We start from the raw sequence: 26,399 nt of genomic DNA, 5'->3' as shown, positions 1-26,399 counted from the left end.
ACATGGTGAAACCCCTATCTCTACTAAAAATACAAAAATTAGCTGTGTGGTGGGAAGGTGAGACAAGAGAATCGCTTGAACCCAGGAGGCAGAGGTTGCAGTGAGCGAAGATCTCACTATTAGACTCAGCTTGGGCAACAAAAGCAAAACTCTGTCCGAAAAAAAAAAAAAAAAAAGCCTGGTGTCATGGTGCACACCTGCAGTCCCAGCTACTTGGGCGGCTGAGGCAGGAAAATTGCTTAAACCCAGGAGGTGGAGATTGCAGTGAGCAGAGATCACACCACAGCACTCCAGCCTGGAAGACAGAGCAAGACTCTGTCTCAAAAAAAAAGAGAAGTGGCCGGGCGCGGTGGCTCAAGCCTGTAATCCCAGCACTTTGGGAGGGAGGCGGGTGGATCACCAGGTCAAGAGATTGAGACCATCCTGGTCAACATGGTGAAACCCCATCTCTACCAAAAATACAAAAAATTAGCTGGGCATGGTGGCGCGTGCCTGTAGTCCCAGCTACTTAGGAGGCTGAGGCAGGAGAATTGCCTGAACCCAGGAGGTGGAGGTTGCAGTGAGCCGAGATCGGGCCATTGCACTCCAGCCTGGGTAACAAGAGTGAAACTCTGTCTCAAAAAAAAAAAAAAAAGAGAAGTAAATGGAATTAAATAAACAAGCACTAATTTAAAAAAAATTTTTTTTCCCAAAGCTTGCTCTGGCTACTGCATTGAGAATCCATGGCAAAGGGACAAAGACATAAGCAGGAGGACCAGTTATGAGGCTTTTACAATATTCAAGAGAGAGAGAAATGAATCAAGGTGGCATTATCATGGTCACTGCATTGTGAGGGTCTGTTTGTTTTAAAAAACTTTCTGTAAAAAGAGCTATAACAACAAAGTTACCATGAAAACCAGCCTCCTAGGAACTCAAAATTTCTTTCTTTTTTGCTTTTAATCACTGTAACCTTGAACTCCTAGGCTCAAGTGATCCTCTAGCCTTAGCCTCCCAAAGTGCTGGGATTACAGGTATGAGCCACCATGCTGGCCGAGTCTCATCTCTTTGAATGGCCCATTTAAGTTGTGAGTGTCAGAAAATAAATTACCGAACTTAAACTAATATTTAAATGAAGATTTAAATTCTAGTCCTGAAATTGCCTTTGCAAAAATTGTGACAGTGAGAAAAAAATCTGACATGGGAAAATTATGACAGTGAAAGAAATCTGACTTAACTGACCCATCTCGTTTTTAACCTCCAAGCTGCCCTTGTTCATTCCTGGGTATAGGTTGAGCTAACTATGGGAAGAATGTAGTTTACAGTTTAACTTTGAAACAAAGATGCTAACAGCCCCTTCACAAAACAAACCTTGTCCTGGCTTGGGGACTAGATCACCTTTGTAAAACTAACAATTTAGCCACAAGATTCGAAATTATGGCTCAGGAGTCATTTACAGCCAGAGGCAACCCAGTTGCTCCTATGGATAACATCACTATTGTGAAACCTAAGATTGCTGTTCAAGGTCTTTTTCTTTTTTCAGACAGGGTCTCTGTCACTCAGGCTGGAGTACAGTGGCACAATTATAGATCACTGTAGTCTGGATCTCCTGGGCTCAAGCATTCCTCCCACCTTAGCCTCCTGAATAGCTGGGACTACATGTGCATGCCACCATGCCTGGATAATAATTTTAACTTATTATTATTATTATTGGCTGGGCGTGGTGGCTCACGCCTGTAATCCAAGCACTTTGGAGGCCAAGGCAGGCAGATCACCTGAGGTTGGGAGTTTAAGACCAGCCTGACCAACATGGTGAAACCTCTTCTTAAAAAAAAAAAATTATTATTTTTTTTGAGACAGAGTTTTGCTTTTGTTGCCAAGGCTGGAGTGTGGCCAGATCTCGGCTCACTGCAACCTCCACCTCCTGGAGTTCAAACAATTCTCCTGGCTCAGCCTCCCGAGTAGCTGGGATTGATTACAGGCATGCGCCACCATGCCTGGATAATTTTGTATTTTTTTTTTTGAGACGGAGTTTCGCTCTTGTTACCCAGGCTGGAGGGCAATGGCGCGATCTCGGCTCACCGCAACCTCCGCCTCCTGGGTTCAGGCAATTCTCCTGCCTCAGCCTCCCAAGTAGCTGGGATTACAGGCATGTGCCACCATGCCCAGCTAATTTTTTTGCATTTTTAGTAGAGACGGGGTTTCACCATGTTGACCAGGATGGTCTCGATCTGTTGACCTCGTGATCCACCCGCCTCGGCCTCCCAAAGTGCTGGGATTATAGGCTTGAGCCACCTCGCCTGGCTTATTTTTAATTTTTAATAGAGACAAAGTCTTGCTGTGTTGCCCAGGCTGGTCTTGAATTCCTGAGCTCAAGTGATCTTTCTGCCTTTGTCTCTAAATGTGCTGGGATTACAGGTATGAGCCCTGGTATCTGGCCCAAGATATTTTTTAGGGCCTGCATTCTGATGGACCAGCTGGCACCACCCAGACTGGAAAACTGGCTCAACTTGTTCTGTGATCCTACCCAGGAACTGAAGACAGCAAGAAGAACATACTTTGACCCCTATGATTTCATCCCTGACCCAACCAATCAGCATTCCACATTCTCTAGCCCCCTATCTACCAAATTATCCTTAAAAAACCCTAGTCTGTGAATTTTTTGGGAAATTGATTATAGTAAGAAACTCTAGACTGTCACTTTGTCAGCTCTGCATTTATCAAGCTCTTTTTCTAGTGCAAGTCCACTGTCTCAGTGAACTGTCATTTTCTGGGCAATGGACAAGGAGAACCTGTCTGGCAATTGCAGTCCTATGCCCTTCTTTCATTATTTAGTTGCCAGATTTATGCCATTGAATTCACAAGGAAGCAAAAAAGTAGTTACTTTGCATTTGAATATAATTCCTTGCTATTTTCATTTCAATGAAGTGAAGGAAACCGAAATATTTCTCTTTTTTTAACTTTAATTTTATTTTTCTTTTTGTTTTTCTATCTTTTTTTTTTTTTTTAATCACATCAAAGGACATTTCAGTGCTATAACTTGACTTTTATTATTTGGAGATGAGGACGAGGTTTTCACTATGTTCCCCAGGCTGGTCTTGAACTCCTGGGATCAATTGATTCTCTTACCTTGGCCTCCCCAAGTGCTGGGATTACAGGCATGAGCCACTGTGCCAGGCCAGAAACCAAATTATTTCACCCCACAATAGATGTCCTTGACACAGTTGAGGATGGTATGCAGAAGGACTATAAATATAGGAATAGCTGTGAAGTTGTCTCTGGTGGGAGAGATTTGCATCTGTAAAGAAAATCTGCAATGATGCAGTCAGATTTTCTCTGAGGCTTTCCCTTGTCCATTCAGATCTAGAAAAGATTCACAGAGAGCCTGGCACCTTTAAAGATCTGAAAGAAACATTTACCATCTATTGTCTGTGAGGGCTGCTACTTGTGAGGTTTCATCTGCAAACAAGACCACCTTTGCTAGCCAGGCCTCCTCTTCTCCACCTCCCATAAGCTGTTTTGACACAATCAAAGCTCCCATTCTCTCTGCAACCTCAAGATGATATATAAGGTACTGAACCCCACTGAAGGGTTGGGGTAATCCCTCTGTGGTTTTCCCCTGTGTGCACATCAATACATCTGTATGTCTTTTCTTTGATTAATCTGCCTTTTGTCAGTTGATTTTTCCATGAACCTTCAGAAATGGAAGGGGAAGTTTTCCCTGGGCTCCTATAGAACTCTTAAATGATGTTTGCCAAGTAAAATTCAGGATGTCCAGTTAAAATTTAATTTCAGGCTGGGCACAGTGGCTCACACTTGTAATCCCAGCACTTTGGGGGGCTGAGTTGGGAAGATTGCTTGAGCCCAGGATTTTGAAATCAGCCTGGGCAACCTAGTGGGACTCCATCTCTACAAAAAATAAAAAATATGTCAGGTGTGGTGGTACACACCTGTGGTCCCACCTACTTGGGAGGCTGAGGTGGGAGGATCACTTGAGCCCAGGAAGTCGAGGCTGCAGTGAGCCTTGATTGTGCTACTGCACTCCAGTTGAGGTGACAGAGTAAGACTCAATCTCAAAAATAAACAAATAAATCAAAATTAAAATAAATTAATTTCAGATAAAGCATGAATAATTTTAGTATAGATATATTCCAAATATCACATAGGACATAATTATATGAAAAAATTATTCACTGTTTATCTGAAATTCAAATTTAACTGGGCCTTCTTTTTTTTGTTTGTTTGTCTTTTTTGAGATGGAATCTGGCTCTGTTGCCCAGGCTGGAGTGCAGTGGCACTAACTTGGCTGACTGCAACATCTGCCTCCTGGGTTCAAGCATTTCTCCTGCCTAAGCCTCTCAAATAGCTGGGATTACAGATAACCACCATCATCCCTGGTTTTTGTATTTTTAGTAGAGACAGAATTTTGCTACACTGGCCAGGTTGGTCTCGAACTCCTGACCTCAGGTAATCCACTCGCCTCAGCCTCCCAAAGTGCTAAGATTATAGGCATGAGTAAGTGCACCTTCTAGTTTTATTTGCTAAATCTGGAAACTTTATCTTAAACTGATCAGATCTTTCTAGTATTTTTTTCTGTTCCACGTTATGCCTTACCTTTCTGGTGAGGGTGGTGGAGGAGGAGGTGTAATTAGCTTGGACTGAACGTGAGAGGCTTCTTTTTTTTTCAATAATCTTTTGGCTTTGGCTTTTAGCTTTCTTCTTCGTTGTTTGAACTTGGGCATGGTTTCTGCAGAGAAATGTTTTTACATTTTTAATTGAAGAATAATATATACATATAGAAAATATACAGATCTTAAGTATATAGCTCAATGAATTATCATACCATGAACACACCCTTGTAGACACCATCTTGGTTAAGAAATAGGTCACTACCAACATCTCAGAAGAGCCCTGAAGTAGAGGAAAATGTAAACCCAGATTTAAACTATCTCTTGGGAGATCTCAGTCTTGGCATTATATTATTCTCTAAGTTTGGTTTGCTTGTGTTGCTTTTCTTCATTAAGTCAAATGAATTTCCCTTTCTTTATAGTAGTGAAAATGGTTGTAGTTGGGTTACAGTCAGTTATTAAAATAATATGTTTCTTTATCAGCAGCATCTACTAAGCATCCACTGTGACAGGTGGAGTTGGTAGTAAGATGAAGAAACATTAACCATTTATTCAACACCCCTTTACTTTTAGGCATCTTCACAGACATCTTTTCAGTTAACCCTCACTATTCTGCAAGGTATTATCCCTCACAAGGAGGATTTTTATTCCCATTTTTACAGAAGAATAAACGGAGGGTAAGAAAGATTCGACAATCTGTCAATACAATGCCATAAAGTTTAGACCTGTAAGTCTTCCATGTTCTTTCTGCTATGCTGTGGTGTGAGACTAGATTAAATAGGTAACATACTGTAAAATGAAATAACAATTACCCCAAATCAAGACATGGGTGTTTTAAAAGTTATTTTATTTTATTTTTCGAGACACAGTGTAGCTCTGATTCCCAGGCTGGAGTGCAGTGGTGCAATCTTGGCTCACTGCAACCTCCACCTCCCGGGTTGAAGCAATTCTCCTGCCTCAGCCTCCTGAGTAGCTGGGACCACAGGCACATGCCACCACACCCCGTGGCATAATCCCAAAGTGTTGGAATTACAGGTGTGAGCCTTAAAACAGTTATTTCAAAGCATTTTAGGCTGGGCATGGTGGCTCACGCCTGTAATCCAAGCACTTTGGGAGGCTGAGGCGGGCAGATCACTTGTGGCCTGGAGTTTGAGACCAGCCTGGACAACATGGCAAAACTCTGTCTCTATTAAAAATACAAAAGTTAGCTGGGCATGGTGGGATGTGCCTGTGGTCCCAGCTACAGAGGAGGCTGAGGCAAGAGAATCACTTGAACCTGGGAAGCAGAGGTTGCAGTGAGCTGAGATCATGCCACGGCATTCCAGTCCGGGTGACAAAGCAAGATTTCAACTAAAAAATAAATCAATAAATAAAATAATGTAAAATAAAAGCATTACCTAGTAGAACAGAGGATACTAGAGGCTGGGAAAAGTGGGGAGGAAGGAGGGATAGGAAGAGATTTGTTAAAGGATACAAAATAGAGGCCTTTGAACCAGCTGACTCCATCTTGAATAGGGACTGGGTAAAATGAGGCTAAGACCTGCTGGGCTGCATTGCTAGGAGGTTAGGCATTCTTAGTCACAGGATGAGATAGGAGGTTGGCACAAGGTACAGGTCACAAAGACACTGCTGATAAAACAAGATGCAGTAAAGAACTTGGCCAAAACCAAGAGAGCAATCAAAGTAGGCTCAGGTCATCCTTACTGCTCAGTACACACTAGTTTTGTTTTTTGAGACGGAGTTTCGCTGTTGTTACCCAGACTGGGGTGCAATGGCATGGTCTCGGCTCATCGCAACCTCCGCCTCCTGGGTTCAAGCAATTCTCCTGCCTCAGCCTCCCGAGTAGCTAGGACTAAAGGCGCGCACCACCATGCCCAGCTAAATTTTGTATTTTTAGTAGAGACGGGGTTTCACCTTGTTGACCAGGATGGTCTCGATCTCTTGACCTCGTGATCCACCCGCCTCGGCCTCCCAAAGTGCTGGGATTATACGGCTTAGTACACACTAGTTATAAGGCATTCGCATGCAAAAAGACATTCCCATCAGCTCCAAAACAGTTTACACATGCCATGGCTATGTCTGGAAATTACCCTATAGAGTCCAAAAAGGGAAGAAACCCTCAGTTCTGGGAAATCCTTGGCCTTTCCCCAGAAAACCCATGAATAATCCACCCCTTGTTTAGCATATAATCAAGACATAACTAAAGTATACTCAGTTGAGCAGCCCATGCCACTGCTCTACCTATGGAATAGCGATTCTTTCATTCCTTTAATTTCTTAATAAACATGCTTTCACTTTACTCTGTGGACTTGTCCTGAATTCTTTCTTGCATGAGGTTCAAGAATCCTCCCTTGGGATCTGGATTGAGACCCCTTTCCAGTAACAAAATTACAGCCAGATAAGAGGAATAACTTATAGTGTTCCACAGCACTGTGGGATGACTACAGTTAACAATAATATATTATCTAGTTTCCAATAGCTAGAAGGAAGGTATTGAATTTTCCTAACACAAATAAAGGATACATGTTTGAGATGATAGATATGCTAATTACCCTGATCTATTCACTATACATTTTATGTATCAAAACATCACTATGTACCCCAAAAATATGTATAATTATTATTGGTCAATTTAAAAATAATCAAAATAACATTTTAAAAGTTAAAAAATAAAAAATTAAGTGGCAATGCCACTTGATGCAGTAAGAGCAAATTAGGATCTGTCAAAATAAAGTGAATTTTTTTTTTTTTGAGATAGAGTATTGTTCTGTTGCCCAGACTGCTGGAGTGCAGTGGCTCGATCTCAGCTCAGTGCAACCTCTGCCTCCTGGGTTCAAGCAATTCTCCTGCCTCAGCCTCTTGAGTAGCTAGGATTACAGGCATGAGCCACCATGCCCAGCTAACTTTTTTGTATTTTTAGTATAGAAGGGGTTTCACCACGTTGGTCAGGCTGGTCTCAAACTCCTGACCTTGTGATCCGCTCACCTTGGCCTCCCAAAGTGCTGGGATTACAGGAGTCTCACTCTAGCCCGGCGACAGAGTAAGACTCCATCTCAAAAAAAAAAAAAAATTATATATATATATATATATATATATATATATGTATGTGTGTGTGTGTGTATATATGTATGTGTGTATATACATATATATAATCCGTTCTAAGATGCTATACATGCTAATAAACTATATGGTAACATACATCTATATATCTATATATCATAATGATCAATTTAACATTAAATATATTACCATTAAATATGTGTTACCATTACCTTGATTGTGACCAAGTGAACCCTTTGGAAACCTTCAATAAAATGGTGTCTGTAGCTGTAGTACAAAATGGAAGAACAGAACAAAACCATTATCTAGTATATTCACATTTCAGTCTGGATCCTTTTCTGAAGAAAATTAAGTCACAGCTGGTTTGAGCTGAAGTTCCAGAAGGGCTTTGCTGGTTTTAGTTGTTGTTACTTGAGGAACAAAGATGTTGTTATTCAAGTAGCAGAACTGACAATTATCTCAAGGTCTGGGCCTCTTTCCCTTCAAACTCAGATTTGAATGGGAACAATTGGCCTTTAAAATACACATTCATTCCACTTTTGTTCACTCAGTAACCTTTCAGCACTTGGTATGCAGCACTATACTTGCTCAGAGCTCAGATTCCACTGGCTGATGAACCCCCACTACCCTGTTGCAGGTTGTAAAAACTGAGCACTGGTTTGGTTCCAAGACTTGCAGAGGACACCCCTAATGGCAAATGGTGGCAGTGCATCTATCCACAGCCCTTCTAGAAGGAGAGATTCTTTTTTAAATTTTTTTAAAGACGGGTTTCACCATGTTCGTATGTTGGTCAGGCTGGTCTTGAACTCCTGACCTCAGGTGATTCGCCCGCCTTGGCCTCCAAAGTGCTTGGATTACAGGCGTGAGTCACCATGCCCAGCCAGAAGTAGAGATTCTTGATACCATCTTATTAGACTATCAGGTTCCAATTTGATAATTAAGAAAAGCTCGGCCAGGTGCAGTGGCTCACGCCTATAATCCCAGCACTTTGGGAGGCCGAGGCGGGTGGATCATGAGGTCAAGAGATCGAGACCATCCTGGTCAACAAGGTGAAACCCCGTCTCTACTAAAAATACAAAAATTAGCTGGGCATGGTGGTGTGCACCTGTAGTCCCAGCTACTCAGGAGGCTGAGGCAGGAGAATTGCTTGAACCCAGGAGGTGGAGGTTGCGGTGAGCTGAGATCGCGCCATTGCACTCCAGCCTGGGTAACAAGAGCGAAACTCCATCTCAAAAAGAAAAAAAATACTAAAATAAAAAAAAATAAAAGAGAAGCTCTTAATTTTCCTTAGGGGTTTAGAAAACACACCATAGTTGGTTGACTTCATCTTTATTATATCACTTTTTCTTCTGCTGAAATAATGAAGGAAGGTGAAGCAGGAATTATTAAACATACAGGATGTCTAAAGGACTGATTTTTTGTTTGTTTAACTTAAAACAACACAAGCCTGTAGTCCCAGCTATTCAGGAGGCTGAGGTGGGAGGATCACATGAGCCTAGAAGCTTGAGGCTGCAGTGAATTTTATTGTGCCACTGCACTCCAGCCTGGGCAACAGAGGGAGGCCCTGTCTCCAAAACAAGCACATAAACAATGAAACAAAACCATAAGATAAAAATACTCTGAGGAAGATATTTAGGAGAGCCTCAGGAAAAAAAGAAAAAGAAAAAGGCCAGGTGTAGAGGCTCACGCCTGTAATCCAAGCACTTTGGAGGCCAAGGTGAGCAGATCACCTGAGGTCGGGAGTTCAAGACCAGCCTGACCAACATGGTGAAACCCTGTCTTTAAAAAACAAAAAAAAAAAAAGAAAGAAAGAAAAGGAAAAAAAAGGAGAGAGCCTCCTAGGAAGGAGCAATCTTGCGGCTGCCTAAAAAAAAAAAAAAAAAAAAAGTTACCTATGGTCAGGATCTTCTTTTTATTTTCTGAGAGAGGGTCTTGGTCTGTCATGCAGGCTGGAGTACAGTGGCATGATCTTGGCTCACTGCAGCCTCCGCCTCCCAGGTTCAAACGAGTCCCCTGCCTTAGCCTCCAGAGTAGCTGAAATTTCAGGTGTACGCCACCAGGCCCAGCTAATTTTATTTATTTATTTTTAGTAGAGATGCATTTTTACCATGTTGGCCAGGCTGGTCTTGAACTCCTGTATGGTCAGGACCTTCTATAGACAAATGCCATTGGAAACTTCTATCTAAGGCTGAGTCCACTGGTTGGGAACCCTAGTATCTGAAACTCTCCCCTAGCAACCTCCTTTTGTCTTCCATCCGACCCTTCACGGTCCTCCCCCACTCTTTTTCTGTTGCCCAGGCTGGTCTTAAACTCCTGCACTCAAGCAGTCCTCTTACCTCAGCCTCCCAAAGTGCTGGGATTACAGGAATGAGACACCATGCCCAGCCCCATCCTAGAATTCTTTTTTTTTTTTTTTTTGAGCCAGAGTGTCACTCTGTCGCTGAGGCTGGAATGCAGTGGCACAATCTCGGCTCATTGCAACCTCTGCCTCCCGGGTTCAAGCAATTCTCCTGCCTCAGTCTCCAGAGTAGCTGGGTTTACAGGTGCATGCCTGGCTAATTTTTGTATTTTTAGTAGAGATGGGGTTTCACCATGTTCAACAGAGTGACATACCATCTCAAAAAAAAAGTATAAGCATTGACTATTTATTTAAACAAAAATGATGATGTAGGTATACCGGGAAGAAGGAGAGAAAATGTCAGTATTTGTCCAAATTTATATAGTGTCTAAACTTGAAAAAAAAATCATGAAATAATAGTATGAATATTGCTTAGAAATATGAAGGCAAATACCAGAAGAAATAATTAGAAGACTTAATACTGTTGCCTCTGACAACTGGGAGTCAGGATTACAGAAGGGTGGTTTAAACTGGACTGCCATTTTTTTTGTTGGCTGGAATGCAGTTGCTCCATCTCTGCTCACTGCAACCTCTGCCTCCCAGCTTTAAGCAATTCTCCTACCTCAGCCTCCTGAGTAGCTGGGACTATAGGCACATGCCACCATGCCCAGCTAATTTTTGTCTGTTTAGTAGAGATGGGGTTTCACCATGTTGGCCAGGATGGTCTTGATCTCTTGACCTGGTAATCTGCCCCACTCAGCCTCATAAAGTGCTGGGATTACAGGTGCGAGCCACTGTGTCTAGTGTTGTTTCTTTTCAATTATAATAAGGCCTGTAGGCTGGGTGGTGGCTCACGCCTGTAATCTCAGCACTTTGGGAGGCTGAGGCAGGTGGATCATGAGATCAGGAGTCCAAGACCAGCCTGGCCAATACGGTGAAACCCCATCTCTACTAAAAATACAAAAGTTAGGCCAGGTGCGGTGGCTCACACCTGTAATCCCAGCACTTTGGGAGGCCGAGGCGGGTGGATCACAAGGTCAAGAGATCGAGACCATCCTGATCAACATGGTGAAACCCCATCTCTACTAAAAATACCAAAAATTAGCTGGGCATGGTGGAGCGTGCCTGTAATCCCAGCTACTCAGGAGGCTGAGGCGGGAGAATTGCCTGAACCCAGGAGGCGGAGGTTGCGGTGAGCCGAGATTGCGCCATTGCACTCCAGCCTGGGTAACAAGAGTGAAACTCCGTCTCAAAAAAAAAAAAAGAAAGAAAATACAAAAATTAGCTGGGCATGGTGGCATGCACCTGTAATCTCAGCTACTCAGGAGGCTGAGGCAGGGAATTGCTTGAACCTGCGAGGCAGAGGTTGCAGTGAACCAAGATCATGCCACTGCACTCCAGCCTGGCAACAGAGCAAGACTGTCTCAAAAATAATAATAATAATAACGCTAGTAGTGTATTTGATGTTTAAACTTTGGTATGTACCATTAGCTGGAAAAATTGAGTACCACTATTCTGAAACAGGGCCATCTCTTTCTAGTCCTTTCCTGGTGGCTGTTCCAATGTCTATGCATTCAAATTCCAAAGAGTCCTACACAAGCCAATGTCTGTCATTTTGGGAATTATTTTTTGATAAAAAAGATGTCTAGGAATTAATCATGTTTTCTTCTCTCTGTGTGTGTGTGTGTATGTGTGTGCACGTCTGTGTCTGTGTCTGTGTGTCTGACCTGGTCAGTACTTCTATCTAATCTCCTGCTAATTAAATACAGTAATTGGCACATGCAGAGGAATAAGGAACTATGCTAAATCTGTCAAGGTAGAAAGATGCAGTCTGAAATAATTCCTAGATAGTTGTTCCACCCAAAAATAATCACAGCTCTTGCAAAAGTGGAGAATAGCAAATTTCTACCTCAGTTAGAACAAGAACTCAAAAAAGCAAGATTTTTTTTTTTTTGAGGCAGAGTTTTGCTCTTGTTACCCAGGCTGGAGTGCAATGGCGCGATCTCGGCTCACTGCAACCTCCACCTCCTGGGTTCAGGCAATTCTCCTGCCTCAGACTCCTGAATAGCTGGGATTACAGGCACGCACTACCATGCCAAGCTAATTTTTGTATTTTTATAGAGATGGGGTTTCACCATGTTGACCAGGATGGTCTCGATCTCTTGACCTCGTGATCCACCCGCCTCGGCCTCCCAAAGTGCTGGGATTACAGGCTTGAGCCACCGCGCCCGGCCACAGGATTTTTTTTTTAGTATCATTACTGTATTAAAAGCATTAGGTACTTTCCAGAGGATAATTGCCCAAATTGAAAGAGTATATAGGAGTCTTCCTCTGCTTAGAATATATATACTTATCCCCTTTCCAAAAGGGTAATGAGACCTACACATTCTTTTTGCTGGATTAGGTGAGATTTTAATTGTTAACATTGAATACAAACTCATTCTTTTGTGATTCCTTAAAACATTTTTCCTTTTTTTTTCAGACGGGGGCTTGTTCTGTTGCCCGTGCTAGAGTGCAGTGGTACGATCTTGGCTCACTGAAGTCCTGACCTTCTGGACTCAAACAATCCTGCCTCAGCCTCCTGAGTAGCTGCAACTACAAGGGTGCACCCACATGCCTGGCTGGTTTTTCTATTTTTAGTAGAGACAGGGTTTCACCATGTTGCCCAAGCTGGTCACAAACTCCTAAGCTCAAGCAATCTACTGGCCTTAACCGCCCAGTGTGGTGAAATTACAGGTGTGAAGCACTGGACCCAGCCCTTATGTTTTTGTTTTTGTTTTTTTTTTTTTGAGATGGAGTATTGCTCTGTCACCTGGCCAGGCTGGAGTGCAGTGGCATGATCTTGGCTCACTGTAACCTCTGCCTCCCGGGTTCAAGCAATTTTCCTGCCTCAGCCTCCCAAGTAGCTGGGACTACAGGCGCATGCTAACAGGCCTGGCTAATTTTTGTTTTTTGGTTTTTTTTGAGACAGAGTCTCATTCCGTCACCAGGCACCAGGCTGGAGTGCAGTGGCATAATCTTGGCTCACTGCAACCTCCACCTCCCAGGTTCAAGCGATTCTCCTGCTTCAGCCTCCCCAGTAGCTGGGACTACAGGTGCGTGCCACCACACCCAGCTAATTTTTGTATTTTTAGTAGAGACAGGGTTTTGCCATGTTGGTCTGGCTGGTCTTGAACTCCCAACCTCAGGTGATCTGCCTGCCTTAGCCTCCCAAAGTGCTAGGATTACAGGCGTGAGTCACTGTGCCTGGCCTATGTATTTTTAAAACTAATTTTTTTCTTACACTGCTTTCTCAAATAATCTGAAAAATCATTAGAAACAAAAACATACAGGCCAGGGGCGATGGTTCATGCCTGTAATTCCCAGCACTTTGGGAAGCTGAGGTGGAGGTGGGAGGATCCCTTTAGTCCAGGAATTTGAGACCACTCTGGGCAACATAGTGAGAATCTCAACTCTACCAAAAGAAAAAAAAAAAAAGCCCATAGTGGTGGCCCACCTATAGTCCTAGCCACTCCGAAGGCTGAGGCAGGAGGCTGGCATAAGCATAGGCGTTTGAGGCTACAGTGACCCATGACTGCGCCACTACACTCCAGCCTGGAAGACAAAGCAAGAAACTATTTCCAAAAAAATAAAAAAATAAAAAAAATAAAAAACAACAACATAAATATATCCTAAGTAATTCTACGATCTCTAGAAATTACTCTCATTTTTACTTATATCCTCTTTTCACTAAGAAAAGATTTTTAGGCTAAGGAACCAGAAAACTATATCTGGAGCTCTTGGTAACAAATCAAGCAATAATAAAGACAATATTATAGGCCAGGTATGCTGGCTCACACCTGTAATCCCAGCCCTTTGAGAGGCCAAGGCGGGCAGATCACTTGAGGTCAGGAGTTCGAGACCAACCCGGACAACACAGTGAAACCCCATCTCTACTAAAAACATAAAAGTTAGAATGAAGCTCTGCCTCAGAAACCGCCCCCAAAATTAAACCAACCAAACAAACAAAAAACAAGAGGAAGTATACTGTAGGGGTTAAGGATGAGGACCAGGGAGTTATACTGCATAGGTTCAAATCATGGCTCTACTATACTGTCATAAATTATTTATGACCTTCAACAGATTTTTAACCTTTCTGTGCCAGTTTCCTCCCCTGCGAATTAATAATATATATGTATGTATGTTTGTTTGTTTGTTTGTTTATTTATTTATTTATTTTTAGAAATGGGGTTTCACCACGTTGGCTAGGATGGTCTCCAACTCCTGACCTCGTGATCCATCTGCCTCCACCTCCCAAAGTGCTGGAATTACATGCGTGAGCCACAGCACCTGGCACAATTTAATAATATTAACAGGAAGTTACTTGAAAGTTTTGAGGAGTACATGAGTAAATCATGTAAAGTATTTACAGTTCCTGGCAGGCAGTAAGTTTTATCATTTTTTTTTTATGATTTTTTTTTTTACTGCTTGAGATTACTATATCTGATTTTTTAAAATACAGAAGTTAGGTCGGGCGCGGTGGCTCACGCCTATAATCCCAGCACTTTGGGAGGCCAAGGTGGGTGGATCACGAGGTCAAGAAATTGAGACCATCCTGGTCAACATGGTGAAACCCCGTCTCTACTAAAAATACAAAAATTAGCTGGGCATGGTGGTGCGTGCCTGTAGTCCCAGCTACTCGGGAGGCTGAGGCAGGAGAATTGCTTGAACCCAGGAGGCGGAGGTTGCGGTGAGCCGAGATCGTGCCATTGCACTCCAGCCTGGGTAACAAGAGCAAAACTCCGTCTCAAAAAAAAATAAAATAAAATAAAACAAAATACAGAAGTTAAGTTTAATTCAACATATAGTGATAACTCGCTATGAAGATGACCAAGACACATCCCTACCCTCCAAGAGTTTATAGTGGGGAGACATGGGTAAGCAGAAAGTAAATGGGTATATAATATGGTATGGGTTATGATGGGAAATGTATATGTTAATGGAGAAAAAAAGCAAAGGTACATAACTCTTTCATAGAGTTGAGGTTTTTGGAAACGGTTTTCCTTAAGCTGAGCTTCGATGAAGGGGCTAGGTTAAGGTGGACCTGGGGAGGACTCATCTCATCAGAGGGAATAACATGGAAACATTTCACAGAAAGTTATGTCAGGGGAATCACAGAAAGGACTCATTGTGACTAAAGCATATCCTGCAACATAAAGTTTTGTTTGGGATCAATGAAGCTGGAAGGTGGATAAGGACCAAGACATCAGAAACAATAATGGATTTTAGGCAGATAACTGTCATGCTCATACTTGTCTTTTAGAAAGAATGCTTTGGCAGCATTGTGGAAATTTGATTTATGGGACCATGACTGAAGGCAAAGAGACCACTTATAAGCCTATTGCAACTGTCTAGGGGATGTGGATCTGATTATAGGAGTGACAATAGGATATATAAAGACATCTAGCTGCTTATGTTCTATGTTCAAAGTCAGAAGCTGAGAGGAAAGATAGTAGACAAACACTGGACCCTTTTCACCAATATATTAGGTTAAACCATATGAAACTGACTTACATAAACGGCAGTGATGGTCGGGCGCAGTGGCTTATGCCTGTAATCCCAACACTTTGGGAGGCCGAGGAGGGTGGATCAGGAGGTCATGAGATCAAGACCATCCTGGCCAACATGGTGAAACCCCCGTCTCTAGTAAAAGTAAAAAAATTAGCTGGGCATGGTGGCATGTGCCTGTAGTCCCAGCTACTCAGGAGGCTGAGGGAGGAGAATCTCTTGAACCTGAGAAGCGGAGGTTGAAGTGAGCCGACATCGCGCCACTGCACTCCAACCTCGGCGACAGAGTGAGACTCTTTCTCAAAAAAAAAAAAAAAAAAAAAAAAAAAAAGAGTTATTTGCTCTGGGGTACGTTCAAAGCTGTGGCAACAACAGAAATGACTGTTGCATTTCATTGCCATCTTTCTAAAACACATTTTTATGGAGGTCTCTTGCACTCCTCCATAAATAGCCTTCGATTGCTTAATTTCCATTACCAGTTCAATTTATTCTTCTTTTTTTTTTTTAAAGACGGGGTTTCACCATGTTGGTCAGGCTGGTCTTGAACTCCCAACCTCAGGTGATCACCCGCCTTGCCCTCCAAATTGCTTGGATTACAGGCGTGAGCCACCACGCCCAGCCCAATTGATTCTTCTTGAACACCCATAGCATTATTTCCGGGTACTTACTTATATTTAATTTTACATTTTATGCTGTTTTTGCAAAAAGAAAAAAAAGAAAAAGCTTTTTTTTTTCTTTTTGTTCCTGTCTTGTTTCTGCAGCTCCCTAAAGTCTCGACCCGCACAGTATTAGGCACTCAGTAAACAGGACACACTTTTAAAATTGACACTCTAACAGAATGTCAGACAATACCGAGTAACATAGTAATATTCCCAGTCAAGAAACGTACCATCTAAAACTTTAATGTGCATAGAAATCACTGAGGGAAATCTTGTTAAAATGCATATTCTGATTCAGTAAATCTGGGTGGACCCCGAGAATTTGCATTTGTAATAAGCAACCAAGAGATGCGGATGTCGCTGATCTGTGACTTTGAGCAGTAAACATGTAAAGAAGTGTTCAAAAGGAAGGCAGATGCTTTGCTCTAAAACATATTTTGCTTAGTGTTAATTAAATAGAAGTATGCTTAAGATGAAGCCAGGCCGAGCACTTCTTCCCCAGCCCCAAACCTCCTCTTCCTTTTTCCATTTCCCCTCCGTGTCCAGCCAAAGTCCCCAACTCCTTAAACTGTAAAAACACAAGCAGCAACAGGCTCAGCTACTCAAGACGCGAGCTTGGATAACAAAGAAATAATCATCCCTGCACTTACTAGTCTAAGAGCCGGGGGAGTCGATGGAGTCCGGGTTGTAGCCTCTCCCACGCCATAAAGAAAAATTCAAAATTAAATACTTGTCAGGGAGGGACCAATCGTAGACACGGTTTCTGCATGATTCGCTCTTCGGATAGTGTAGGAGCACAGCCTGGCTTGTGATTGGCTGAGATAGCACAGTGTCCTGGCCAATCAGAGCTGAGGCGCTTCTGGTATGAATAAGGGGAAGTCGGGAGAGAAGGGGAGGGGAAGCAGGAGAGGAAAGAAGGTGTGTTACGTCCCCTCTGCTGTCGGCGGAAGCTCTCGTGTGATTGGTCGGCTCTTCTTTCGATTGCACCAATCGCAAGCTCTTCTCTGCTGAGCCCTAACAATAAAATTGAAAGTAGAGAGGAGGGGGCAGCCAATGGAAAAAAAAATGTGCACAGCAGCCAATCCTCCTGCGGCGTCTTGTGTCTTTGCCCAACAGGAAAATGTGTCTGCCCAACAGGAAAATGTGTCTCATGTAGAAGGGCGTTACCCAGTCGCCAATGGGCGGGAGCCGGTGGAACGGAGGAGCCAATGAGTGCGAGACGTTGAGTGACAGCTGTCCAATGGAGGCCCTCCATGCTAGTATGGCTTGCGGCTTAAGCGCCGCCGCGGTCTGAGGAATGTCAACTATTCAACATGGAGGCGGAGGTCGATAAGCTGGAACTGATGGTGAGTGCAAAGTAAGGAGATCTACTGGGTAGTTTATTTTTCCCCAATGGCCTCGAAGGTGGGGCACAAATTGGAGTCGCCGGAAACTCCGGGCAGCGGAGGCTGGACCAGACTCGAGTTCCCTCCTCCTGCACCAAAGGGAGCCGCCACCGTGGTGTCTAAACTGCTGCGGGGGAAGGGGTTACATCCGGGAAACTCGTCAGGGAAATGGCGGGAGACGCTGAGGGTGCGGGGCCTTTGGAATTCCTCGTTCCTTTCCCTCAGATTTACACCCCTCACGGAACTGCGCCCGGTGCAGACCGCATTCAGTGTTTGTACAAAAAAAAAAAAAAAAAAATGTGACTGGAACCGTCCCTAAGAGTCCCAAGAAGGGAGAGGTGGTTCACACTCCAAGAAAGGGGAACAGAGGGTGGGGTGGGGAATAAACCGAGCGGGGCGGGGAGAAATCCCTGTAGCGCCGACCTCGCTCACGTTCTCAAAGGCGGGAGGAGAAAGTCTGAGAAAGGATGCTAGGCTTGTATATACAACTTCCTAACGGCCAAGGAAGCCCCTAGACCCGTTTCTGTTTGGTCTGGAGGTGGCAGTCCTTGGGTGAGAGAAGAGGTGTGAGCGAAGGAGCTCGGAACCGCGAGCTCCTTTTCTGGAGCGCGGGCGGGATTGGGACAGGAAAGTCACCCTGCTCTGGAGTTGTCCACTTTCATTCATATGTGAAAGTAGAAAACGGGAGCAAAGAATTAGAAAGCACTCCCGTTGTTGCTGGCGTGTTTGGCCTTCTCCGGGCGCCCAGTTGGGGGGGTTGCCCTTCTAGATTTCTTTAAGGATCTGTCCCTCATTCGCCCTCTTTATTCCCTTCCTCCTATCATTAAATTACCAGCTGGATCGCCCGCGCTTTTTTCCTCTTACTTCCCTAGTTCTGTCTTCAGTCCTTTTCGTCCTGCATTATCTTTTTTTTTTTTTTTTTTTTCCAGGTTGGGCTGCTTTCCTTAGAAACCTGGACTTCGGAGGAAGCGCCTGCCTCTGAGCTCCTCTCTTTTTTTGTTTGCTTGCCTATTAAATAAAATAAGATTGGCCGGGTGAGGTGGTTCACGCCTGTAATCCCAGCACTTTGGGAAGTCGAGGTGGGCGGATCACGAGGTCAAGAGATAGAGATCATCCTGGCCAATATGGTGAAACCCCGTCTCTACCAAAAATACAAAAATTAGCTGAGTGTGGTGGCGTGCGCCTGTAGTTCCCGCTATCGGGAGACTGAGAATCCCTTGAACCCGGGACGTGGAGGTTGCAGTGAGCCGAGATCGTGCCACTGCACCTGGGCCCAGCGACAGAGCGAGACGCCTAAAAAAAAGAAAGAAAATAAGTTTAAGTTTAAAAAAAAGTAAGAAACTTCTTTCTTCTTCATTTGTAATCCGTCCTTCCTCCGCATGCCATTCCCTGGCATTACTACTTAGGTATCGTTTGTGCGTACCCTGGTTTCTCCAAGCTAAATCTTAGGTCTCTAACTTCTGCCTCGGAAAGGACGTGTGGTTATCCTGGAAGAAACCTCACCCACCCACCCCATTCCCACCCTAGAAAAAATGAGGCCTTGATATAACTTCTTCTGATGTGCTAAAAAATTGGAATGCCTCTATATGCAAATTTAATTTTAAGGCTTTCAATTACTTTTAACATTTTGTATTTAAATTTTCTTTGTGCATCGTGTGTGGAGTTGGAGAAGTATAGGGAGAAATGGCAGGGAAGAAGGAAGAATTTCCTGCAGATATTCACATGTGTAATAATGAACTTTTAGTTCTATTATTTTTATCGTCTTTTAAAGAACAAAATATTAAGTATTGTAATTTGATTTTGTGAACAGGCTTAAATGTTAAGACTATCTTGCCTTTCTCCCATTCTGAATTCCTCCCTACTGATACAGATATTTCTGCTAAATTATGCCAATTCTGCTTTTAACAGGTTGTTTGCTTCTCAAGTTGGCTGTTTAATTTTTAAACTTTGGCCTTTCGCAATACAGTTAATATTCTCATAGGACTTCCTAAGATTGAACAAATTATCTTCTATGTGAACAAAAATGAAGTAAACATTTTGAAAAAGTAGGTTTTAGAAAATTATGAGGTAGCCAGACATTTAAACTTTTAGATACTGTTTGAATGATGGGGTAGTTTTTAAATTGTTTTTGAAGACAGGAAGAAAAGAAATGAGGTTTTTTCCTTTCTTACATCCTTGCAAGTAAATTAGTGGTAGCTTTTTTCCCTTTCAGTTCATTAGTTTCCATAATTATTAGGATTTAAAAATGAATTTTTATCATGGCTTTAAATATTACTGCTTTGAGACTTGATAGCAGAAAAAAGTGCATCTCATCTTCAGATTTGCTGTGTGTTTTTAGAAAAAAATGTTATGCTTGTGGACCAGCTTAGTTTCTAAGATTTTAAGGGTAAATGATTTCCTGTGCTATCTTCTGATTTTTGGTTTTACATCAATTAATAAAGGATTCGTCAAGGAACTAGCACTGACTATTTAATTTATAAAAAGAGAATACATAATACTTAATTTGAAAAGAAATTGTTTATCCTAATTTTGTTGATACCTTAAATTTTTTTCACATTTTTCTTGTTTGTAATAACTTCCAATTCAGAAAACACTTGTTCTTTAAATTTGTTTTATAAACTTGATACTTAGCTACTAGAGGTAAACATCCTGATATTTGAGTTATGTGGCCTGGGATTTGACACCAAGACACATATTTCAGCTGTCCTTAATATGAGTACATTTCTTAGTAGGCTCAATTCGACTAAGTAGTTGAACTGGACCGTTTAAAGAGATGTTGGCGAAAATAATGGAAATGTATTTTTGCATCAATCAACATTATTAATGGGAGAATAAGCTTATTGTAGGGCAATTTTTGTTCTCTTTTTCCTCTTCACTTATTGATAGAGTGGTATTTGTTTAGCTGCCTTCTTTCCTGAAACTACTAGGGATTACACACAAAAGGTAATACAGTGTGATACTATGATACTATTTCTGTTTCCGGGTTTACATCTGACTTCTGATTGGGTTCTTGTCTGTTAAAAAATTAGAATGTTAATTAGCTTGGAACTGAGGAAACTTGTTACTTTAATCTCAGTCCCACCTCCCCCTATTATCATTTTCTCTTGATATTTCTAAGTTTGAAGAAAATGGGGATGCTTTCTGGCTATATTTAAGATTTCAGGAGTTAACCAAAATTTTAAAATCCCCTTGGATAGTATTCATTTAGATAGGGTTCATGTCCTGTTTAGAGTACATTGATTCCCTTCCATTGTTATAATGGCCTTTAGTAAACTCGAGATAAAAAGCCTAAGATGGTAAGTGCTTTTGTGTTTTCTTTGTGTTGTGGGTTAGATTCCAGAGTGTTAGATTAGGTAGAGATTGAGAAACTTATTTTACTTTCCATTTGTTTTCTTTGATACTTTTATTCAAAGGACTTGTTTTATGTGGCAGTTAATTAGTAAATTGCCTTGCAGAAGGAGCTAACCAATATCTCTGCAGAGAACAGAATTATTTTTTACAACTTTGCCTTAGTAGTAATTATAACCGGTTTTGTTATTACCAATCCTCAAGTATTAACAATACCCATTCTTTTTTTTTTTTTGAGACGGAGTTTCGCGCTTGTTACCCAGGCTGGAGTGCAATGGCGCGACCTCGGCTCACTGCAACCTCCGCCTCCTGGGTTCAGGGAATTCTCCTGCCTCTGCCTCCTGAGTAGCTGGGATTACAGGCACGCGCCACCATGCCCAGCTAATTTTTTGTATTTTTAGTAGAGATGGGGTTTCACCATGTTGACCAGGATGGTCTTGATCTCTTGACCTCGTGATCCACCCACCTCGGCCTCCCAAAGTGCTGGGATTACAGGCCTGAGCCACCGTGCCCAGCCAACAATACCCATTCTAATGACTATTAAAGCTTAGGGCATATTTACAACATTCCTTTCTACATCAATGCATGTTTCTGTTTGAATGTTAATTTGTATATTAGGCATCAATAAGCAACATTACTTTGATATTTAAGTCTTATCCTTTTAAAAAAAACTTTGAATATAAATGTTTTTTGGTTTTGGATGTTTTCTGTTCAAAATGGCAATCCTACTTTAAATTCGTTTCACACTGAAGCTTTAACTGATGCAAGGTGCTTTTGTGTTTCTTTCCTACTTATTACTGCTAACGAATGCTCTGACTTTATTGCACTACTGTACTTTACAGCTAGCAGTGCAATAGTATTGTCAAAGCATCTGAAAGCAGGATGCACATCAGAATTTTGATTCTTACCTCACATCTTTCTTCAGTATCAGTGAATAATTTATCACAACGTTTGTTGCTGAAAAGTATAATGTTACTAATAGTGTATCTTTTAGAAAGTCATAATTTGAAAATAACTTTAATTAAAAACTCACTATTTTACTGTGTTATGATACACGTCAAGAGAATATTTTTTATATCTAAGTAGTTATGGTTTGTCTAATTGAAAATACTTTATAATTTGTTGCTTTCTGTTACATATTTGGATAGGTTCTGGCAAAATAGGTTTTATTTGAGTTTTGTTGCTCAGCTTGGCCTATTTGAGTTTTGTTGCTCATAGCCTCACCTCCTCAAGCGCCAGGACAACTGGCCGGAGCCACTGTGGCTCCCGGTTTCATTTGAGTTTTATGATGAATTGGTTGTGATGAAAACAATTTCTGCTGTATAATTTTCCTAAAGTTACTTGTCCCAAGTCTTTTTTTTTTTTGGAGACAGAGTTTTGCTCTGTTTCCTAGGCTGGAGTGCAGTGGCCCAGTCATGGCTCACTGCAGCCTCAACCTCCTAGGCTTGGACAGTCCTCCCTCCTCAGCCTCCTGAGTAGCTGGGACCACAGATGTGTCCTACCATGCCTGGCTAATACTTTCTTGAATTTTTTTGTGGAGACAGGGTCTCACCGTGTTGCTGAGTTTGGTCTTGAACTCCTGGGCTTAAATAGTCCTCTTGCCTTGGCCTCCCAAAGTGCGGGGATTATAGGTGTGAGCCACTGTGCCTTGTCCTCCAAATCTTAATTGGTATTAATTTAACGTATTGTCTAGGGAATAGTTGAATTTAAAACCTAAGAGATCTTCTTTTACAGTTTATTCTTGTAATTATGAGATATAATAATGTGGATCCATCACTTTTTAAAAATGAGTTTTATTGAGATACAATTATATAAAATAAAAGTAAGCAAGCTGTTTGTTAAGCAAAGCTGAAGTCTATCTGTGTAGCCCAGACTGGAGGTCAGTGACTATTCACAGGTGGAATCATAATGTAGCACAGCCTAGAACTCTGGGCTCAAGCGATCCTCCCACTTCAGTCTCCTGAGTACCTTGGACTACAGGGGTGTAGCATGCCCAGTGAACTGATGAGTTTTGACAAATATATACAGTCATGTAACCACCACTATAGCCAGGATATGGAACATTTCTGTCACTTTACAAAAAGCTCCTTTGTGGCCAGGCACAGTGGTGCACCTGTAGATTCAGCTATGCAGGATGCTGAGGTGGGAAGATCATTTGAGCTTAGTAGTTCCAGACCAGGCTGGGCAACAAACAGAGTGAGACCTCTTGGTGCCTCTTAGTGGTCAACCTCTTCTTTCCAAACTCCTTGGCAACCACTGATCTCTAGTTTAACCTTTCCTAGAATTTCATGTAAATGGAATCATACATTATACAATCTTTTGTGTCTGGCTTCTTGCACTTAGCACAGTGTTTTGAGATTTCATTTCTTGCACTTAGCACAGCACTTTGAGATTCATCCATGTTGTACGTATTAGTAGTTGGACAGTTTATTGCTGAGTAGTATTCATTGTATAGAATATCACACAGTCTTTATCTACCAATTATGAACATTGGATCATGTCCATGTTTTGCCTATTATGAAAAAATGGCTGTGGTTAGTCTCAAACTGTTTTGTTTTTGTTTTTGAGATGGAGTCTCGCTCTGTGGCCCAGGCTGCAGTACAGTGGCATGACCTCTGCTTACTGCAACCTCTGCCTCCTGGATTCAAGCGATTCTCCTGCCTCAGCCTCCCAAGTAGTTGGGACTACAGGCACATACCACCATGTACAGCTAATTTTTTGTGTCTTTAGTAGAGATGGGGTTTCACTGTGTTAGCCAGGAAGGACTCAATCTCCTGACCTCGTGATATGCCTGTCTTGGCCTCCCAAAGTGCTGGGATTACAGGCATGAGCCACTGCGCCCAGCTGGTCTCGAACTCTTGAGCTCAGGTGATCCTCCTGTGTTGCCCTCCCAAATGTCTTTGTTTAATTTTTTTTAACAATATTTTTTCCTTTTTCTTTAGAGACAGGGTCTCATACTGTCACCCAGGCTGGAGTTCAGTGGTATGATCACAGCTCACTGTAACATCAAACTTCTAGGCTCAAGCAATCCTCCCACCTCAGCTTCCTGAGGAGCTGGAACTACAGGTGTACATCACCACACCCGGCTAGTTTTAAAATTTTTTTGTAGAGATGAAGTCTCACTATGTTGCCAGGCTGATCTCTAACTCCTGGGCTCAAATGATCTTCCCACGTCAGCCTCCTGAAGTGCTGGGATTCTGGGAGTGAGCCACCATGGGCTGGAGTACGTCTTTGTGTGGACAAAATGTTTTTATTTCTCTTGAATCAATAGTGAAATGGGATTGCTGGTAGCATGATAAATGTATCACTGGGGAAAAAAGAAGTTTGGTTGATCTTATAAGCAACTGCTAAAATATCTTACAAAGTGTTTGTAATATTTTGCATTCCCAAAGCTATTGATTAGGTTCTAGTTTTTCCATATTCTTATCAACACTTGGTATTAGGTTGGTGCAAAAATATCGGCTTTACTTTGAAGCTGTTAGAAGGGTTTCTAATAGGTGTGTGGTGGTGCCCCATTGCAGTTTCAGTTTGCATTTCCTTAACTAATGACATTGAATCTCTTTCCATGTGCTTATTTGTAGTTGGTACATCTTCTTTAGTGAAATGTCTTAAAATCTTTTGCCTATTTTCTTTTCTTTTTTGAGACAGGGTATTGTTCTGTTACCCAGGTTGCACTATCATAGCTCACTGCAGCTTGACCTCCCAAGGCTCAGATGATACTCCCCTGTCTCAGCCTCCCAAGTATTTGAGACCACAGGCATGTGCCACTACTCCCTGCTAATTAAAAAAAGAGTTTTTGGTCTGGGCAACATGGCGAAACCTCTTGTCTCTACAAAGAAAACAAAAAAAGAAAAATTAGCTGAGTGTGGTGGTGCAGGACTGTAGTCTTAGATACATGAGAGGCTGAGGTGGGAGGATCACCTAAGCCTGGGGAGGTCAAGGCTGCAGTGAGCTGTGATTGTGCCACTGCACTCCAGCCTCTTGACAGTGACACACTGTCTCAAAAAAATTTTTTTTTGTTTAGAGATGGGGTCTGGCTATGTTGCCCAGGCTGGTCTCAAACTTCTGGGCTCAAGCCTACCTCCTGCCTCAGCCTTCCAAAGTGCTAGTACTACAGGTGTGAGCCACTGTGCCCAGTAGAGAATTGTTATCTTAACAATATTGAGCCTTCTGATACACAACATAACTTTCCATTTATTAAGTCTCTAAAATTTTCTCTCAACAGAGTTTTGCAATTGTCAGTGTGTAGGTCTGATTATAATTATTTTAAATTAAAAAAAAATTTTTTTTGGACAGGCGTGCCTGTAATCCTAGCACTTTGGGAGACTGAGGCCGGCAGATTACCTGAGGTCAGGAGTTCAAGACGAGCCCAGCCAACATGGTGAAACCCTGTCTCTACTAAAATACAAAAAATTAGCCGGGCGCAGCTACTTGGGAGACTGAGGCAGGAGAATAGCTTGAACCCATGAGGTGGAGGTTGTGGTGAGCCAAGATCACGCCACCGTACTCCAGCCTGGGCGACAGAGGGAGACTTTGTCTCAAAAAAAAATTTTTTTTTATATAATTCAATCAAGACAGTTGCAGGTGAGCAAAAAAAAAAAAAAAAAACTTTTAATAGTCTGTTTAGCATGATTAAAATAAAGCAGAGGCTAGGCACAGTGGCTCACGCCTGTAGTCCCAACATTTTGGAAGGGTGGGGCAGGAGGATCACTTGAGCCAAGTAGTTTGATACCAGTCTGAGCAACATAGCCAGACTTCATCGCTAATAAAATTTAAAAACAAAAAGTAGATCAAGAACATGGATTCTAAACGCGTTGAATTTCAGAAGTAAGCAAGCCATTTGTTAAGCAAATGTCCTTAAAAAAATGGTTGGGAAAATATAGATGCCAAAAGAAAGAAAGATACCTAAGATGATAGGCGTGAACTCAAGGACATAATTTCTAGAGAACGAAGAACATAAATCCTCATGATAAAGCCATTTTATTCCAAATTTTGAGTGTGTGTCTTATATATATAATTTCTTTCTGAGTTACCAACACTGGCCTCAAGTTCAGCTGCTTTCCTTTTCTTTGGCTTTTAATTACAATTTCTACCATTCCCTAGTGGGCTGCTAGAGCAGTGGGTAGAATTTTGTGTGTGTTTTTTTTAATAACCTAGAAGAGGGGCCAAGGGGTTCATTTGAGGACCTTCTTTCTTTCTTTTTTGAGACGGAGTCTTGCTCTGTCACCAGGGTGGAGTACAGTCGCATGATCTCTGCTTACCGCAACCTCCGCCTCCCAGGTTCAAGTGATTCTCCTGCCTCAGCCTCCTGAGTAGCTGGGACTACAGGTGCTTGCCACCATGCCCGGCTAATTTTTGGATTTTTGTAGAGATGGGGTTTCACCATATTGAACTCCTGACCTTGTGATCCATCTGCCTTAGCCTCCCAAAGTGCTGGGATTACAGGCATGAACCACTG

General features: G+C 42.2%; 2 protein-coding genes across 7 annotated transcripts in view; one reads left to right on the top strand and one right to left on the bottom strand.

The window, feature by feature from the left end:
- Window positions 1–17,163, bottom strand: part of PRR11 (proline rich 11) — a 32,759-nt gene extending 15,596 nt beyond the window's left edge. Inside the window, exons 1-2 of one of the 2 annotated variants that reach the window (XM_002748166.6) lie at window positions 16,859–17,163; window positions 4,591–4,723 (exon numbers count right to left, since the gene is read on the bottom strand). In XM_002748166.6, the coding sequence (XP_002748212.4) occupies window positions 4,591–4,718 (128 nt within the window). In that variant the 5' untranslated portion in view covers window positions 4,719–4,723; window positions 16,859–17,163. Of the gene's footprint in view, window positions 1–4,590; window positions 4,724–7,876; window positions 7,973–16,858 lie in introns of those variants that run through there. The other variant, XM_078373667.1, reaches the window with a different exon arrangement.
- A 337-nt stretch (window positions 17,164–17,500) lies between these two features.
- SKA2 (spindle and kinetochore associated complex subunit 2) overlaps window positions 17,501–26,399 on the top strand; it is a 36,988-nt gene continuing 28,089 nt past the window's right edge. For all 5 annotated transcript variants that reach the window (XR_620105.5, XR_004743318.3, XR_013535691.1 and 2 more), the window contains exon 1: window positions 17,501–17,554. Coding sequence is in view for 2 of the 5 variants with exons in the window: in XM_002748165.7 (XP_002748211.1) it covers window positions 17,522–17,554 (33 nt within the window). In the remaining 3 variants the exon portion in view is untranslated. The remainder of the gene's footprint in view (window positions 17,555–26,399) is intronic.

Source organism: Callithrix jacchus, chromosome 5 (genome assembly GCF_049354715.1).
Source record: "Callithrix jacchus isolate 240 chromosome 5, calJac240_pri, whole genome shotgun sequence".
In the NCBI taxonomy this organism is placed as follows: Eukaryota; Metazoa; Chordata; class Mammalia; order Primates; family Cebidae; genus Callithrix; species Callithrix jacchus.
This window is presented reverse-complemented; position numbering and strand designations above follow the sequence as displayed.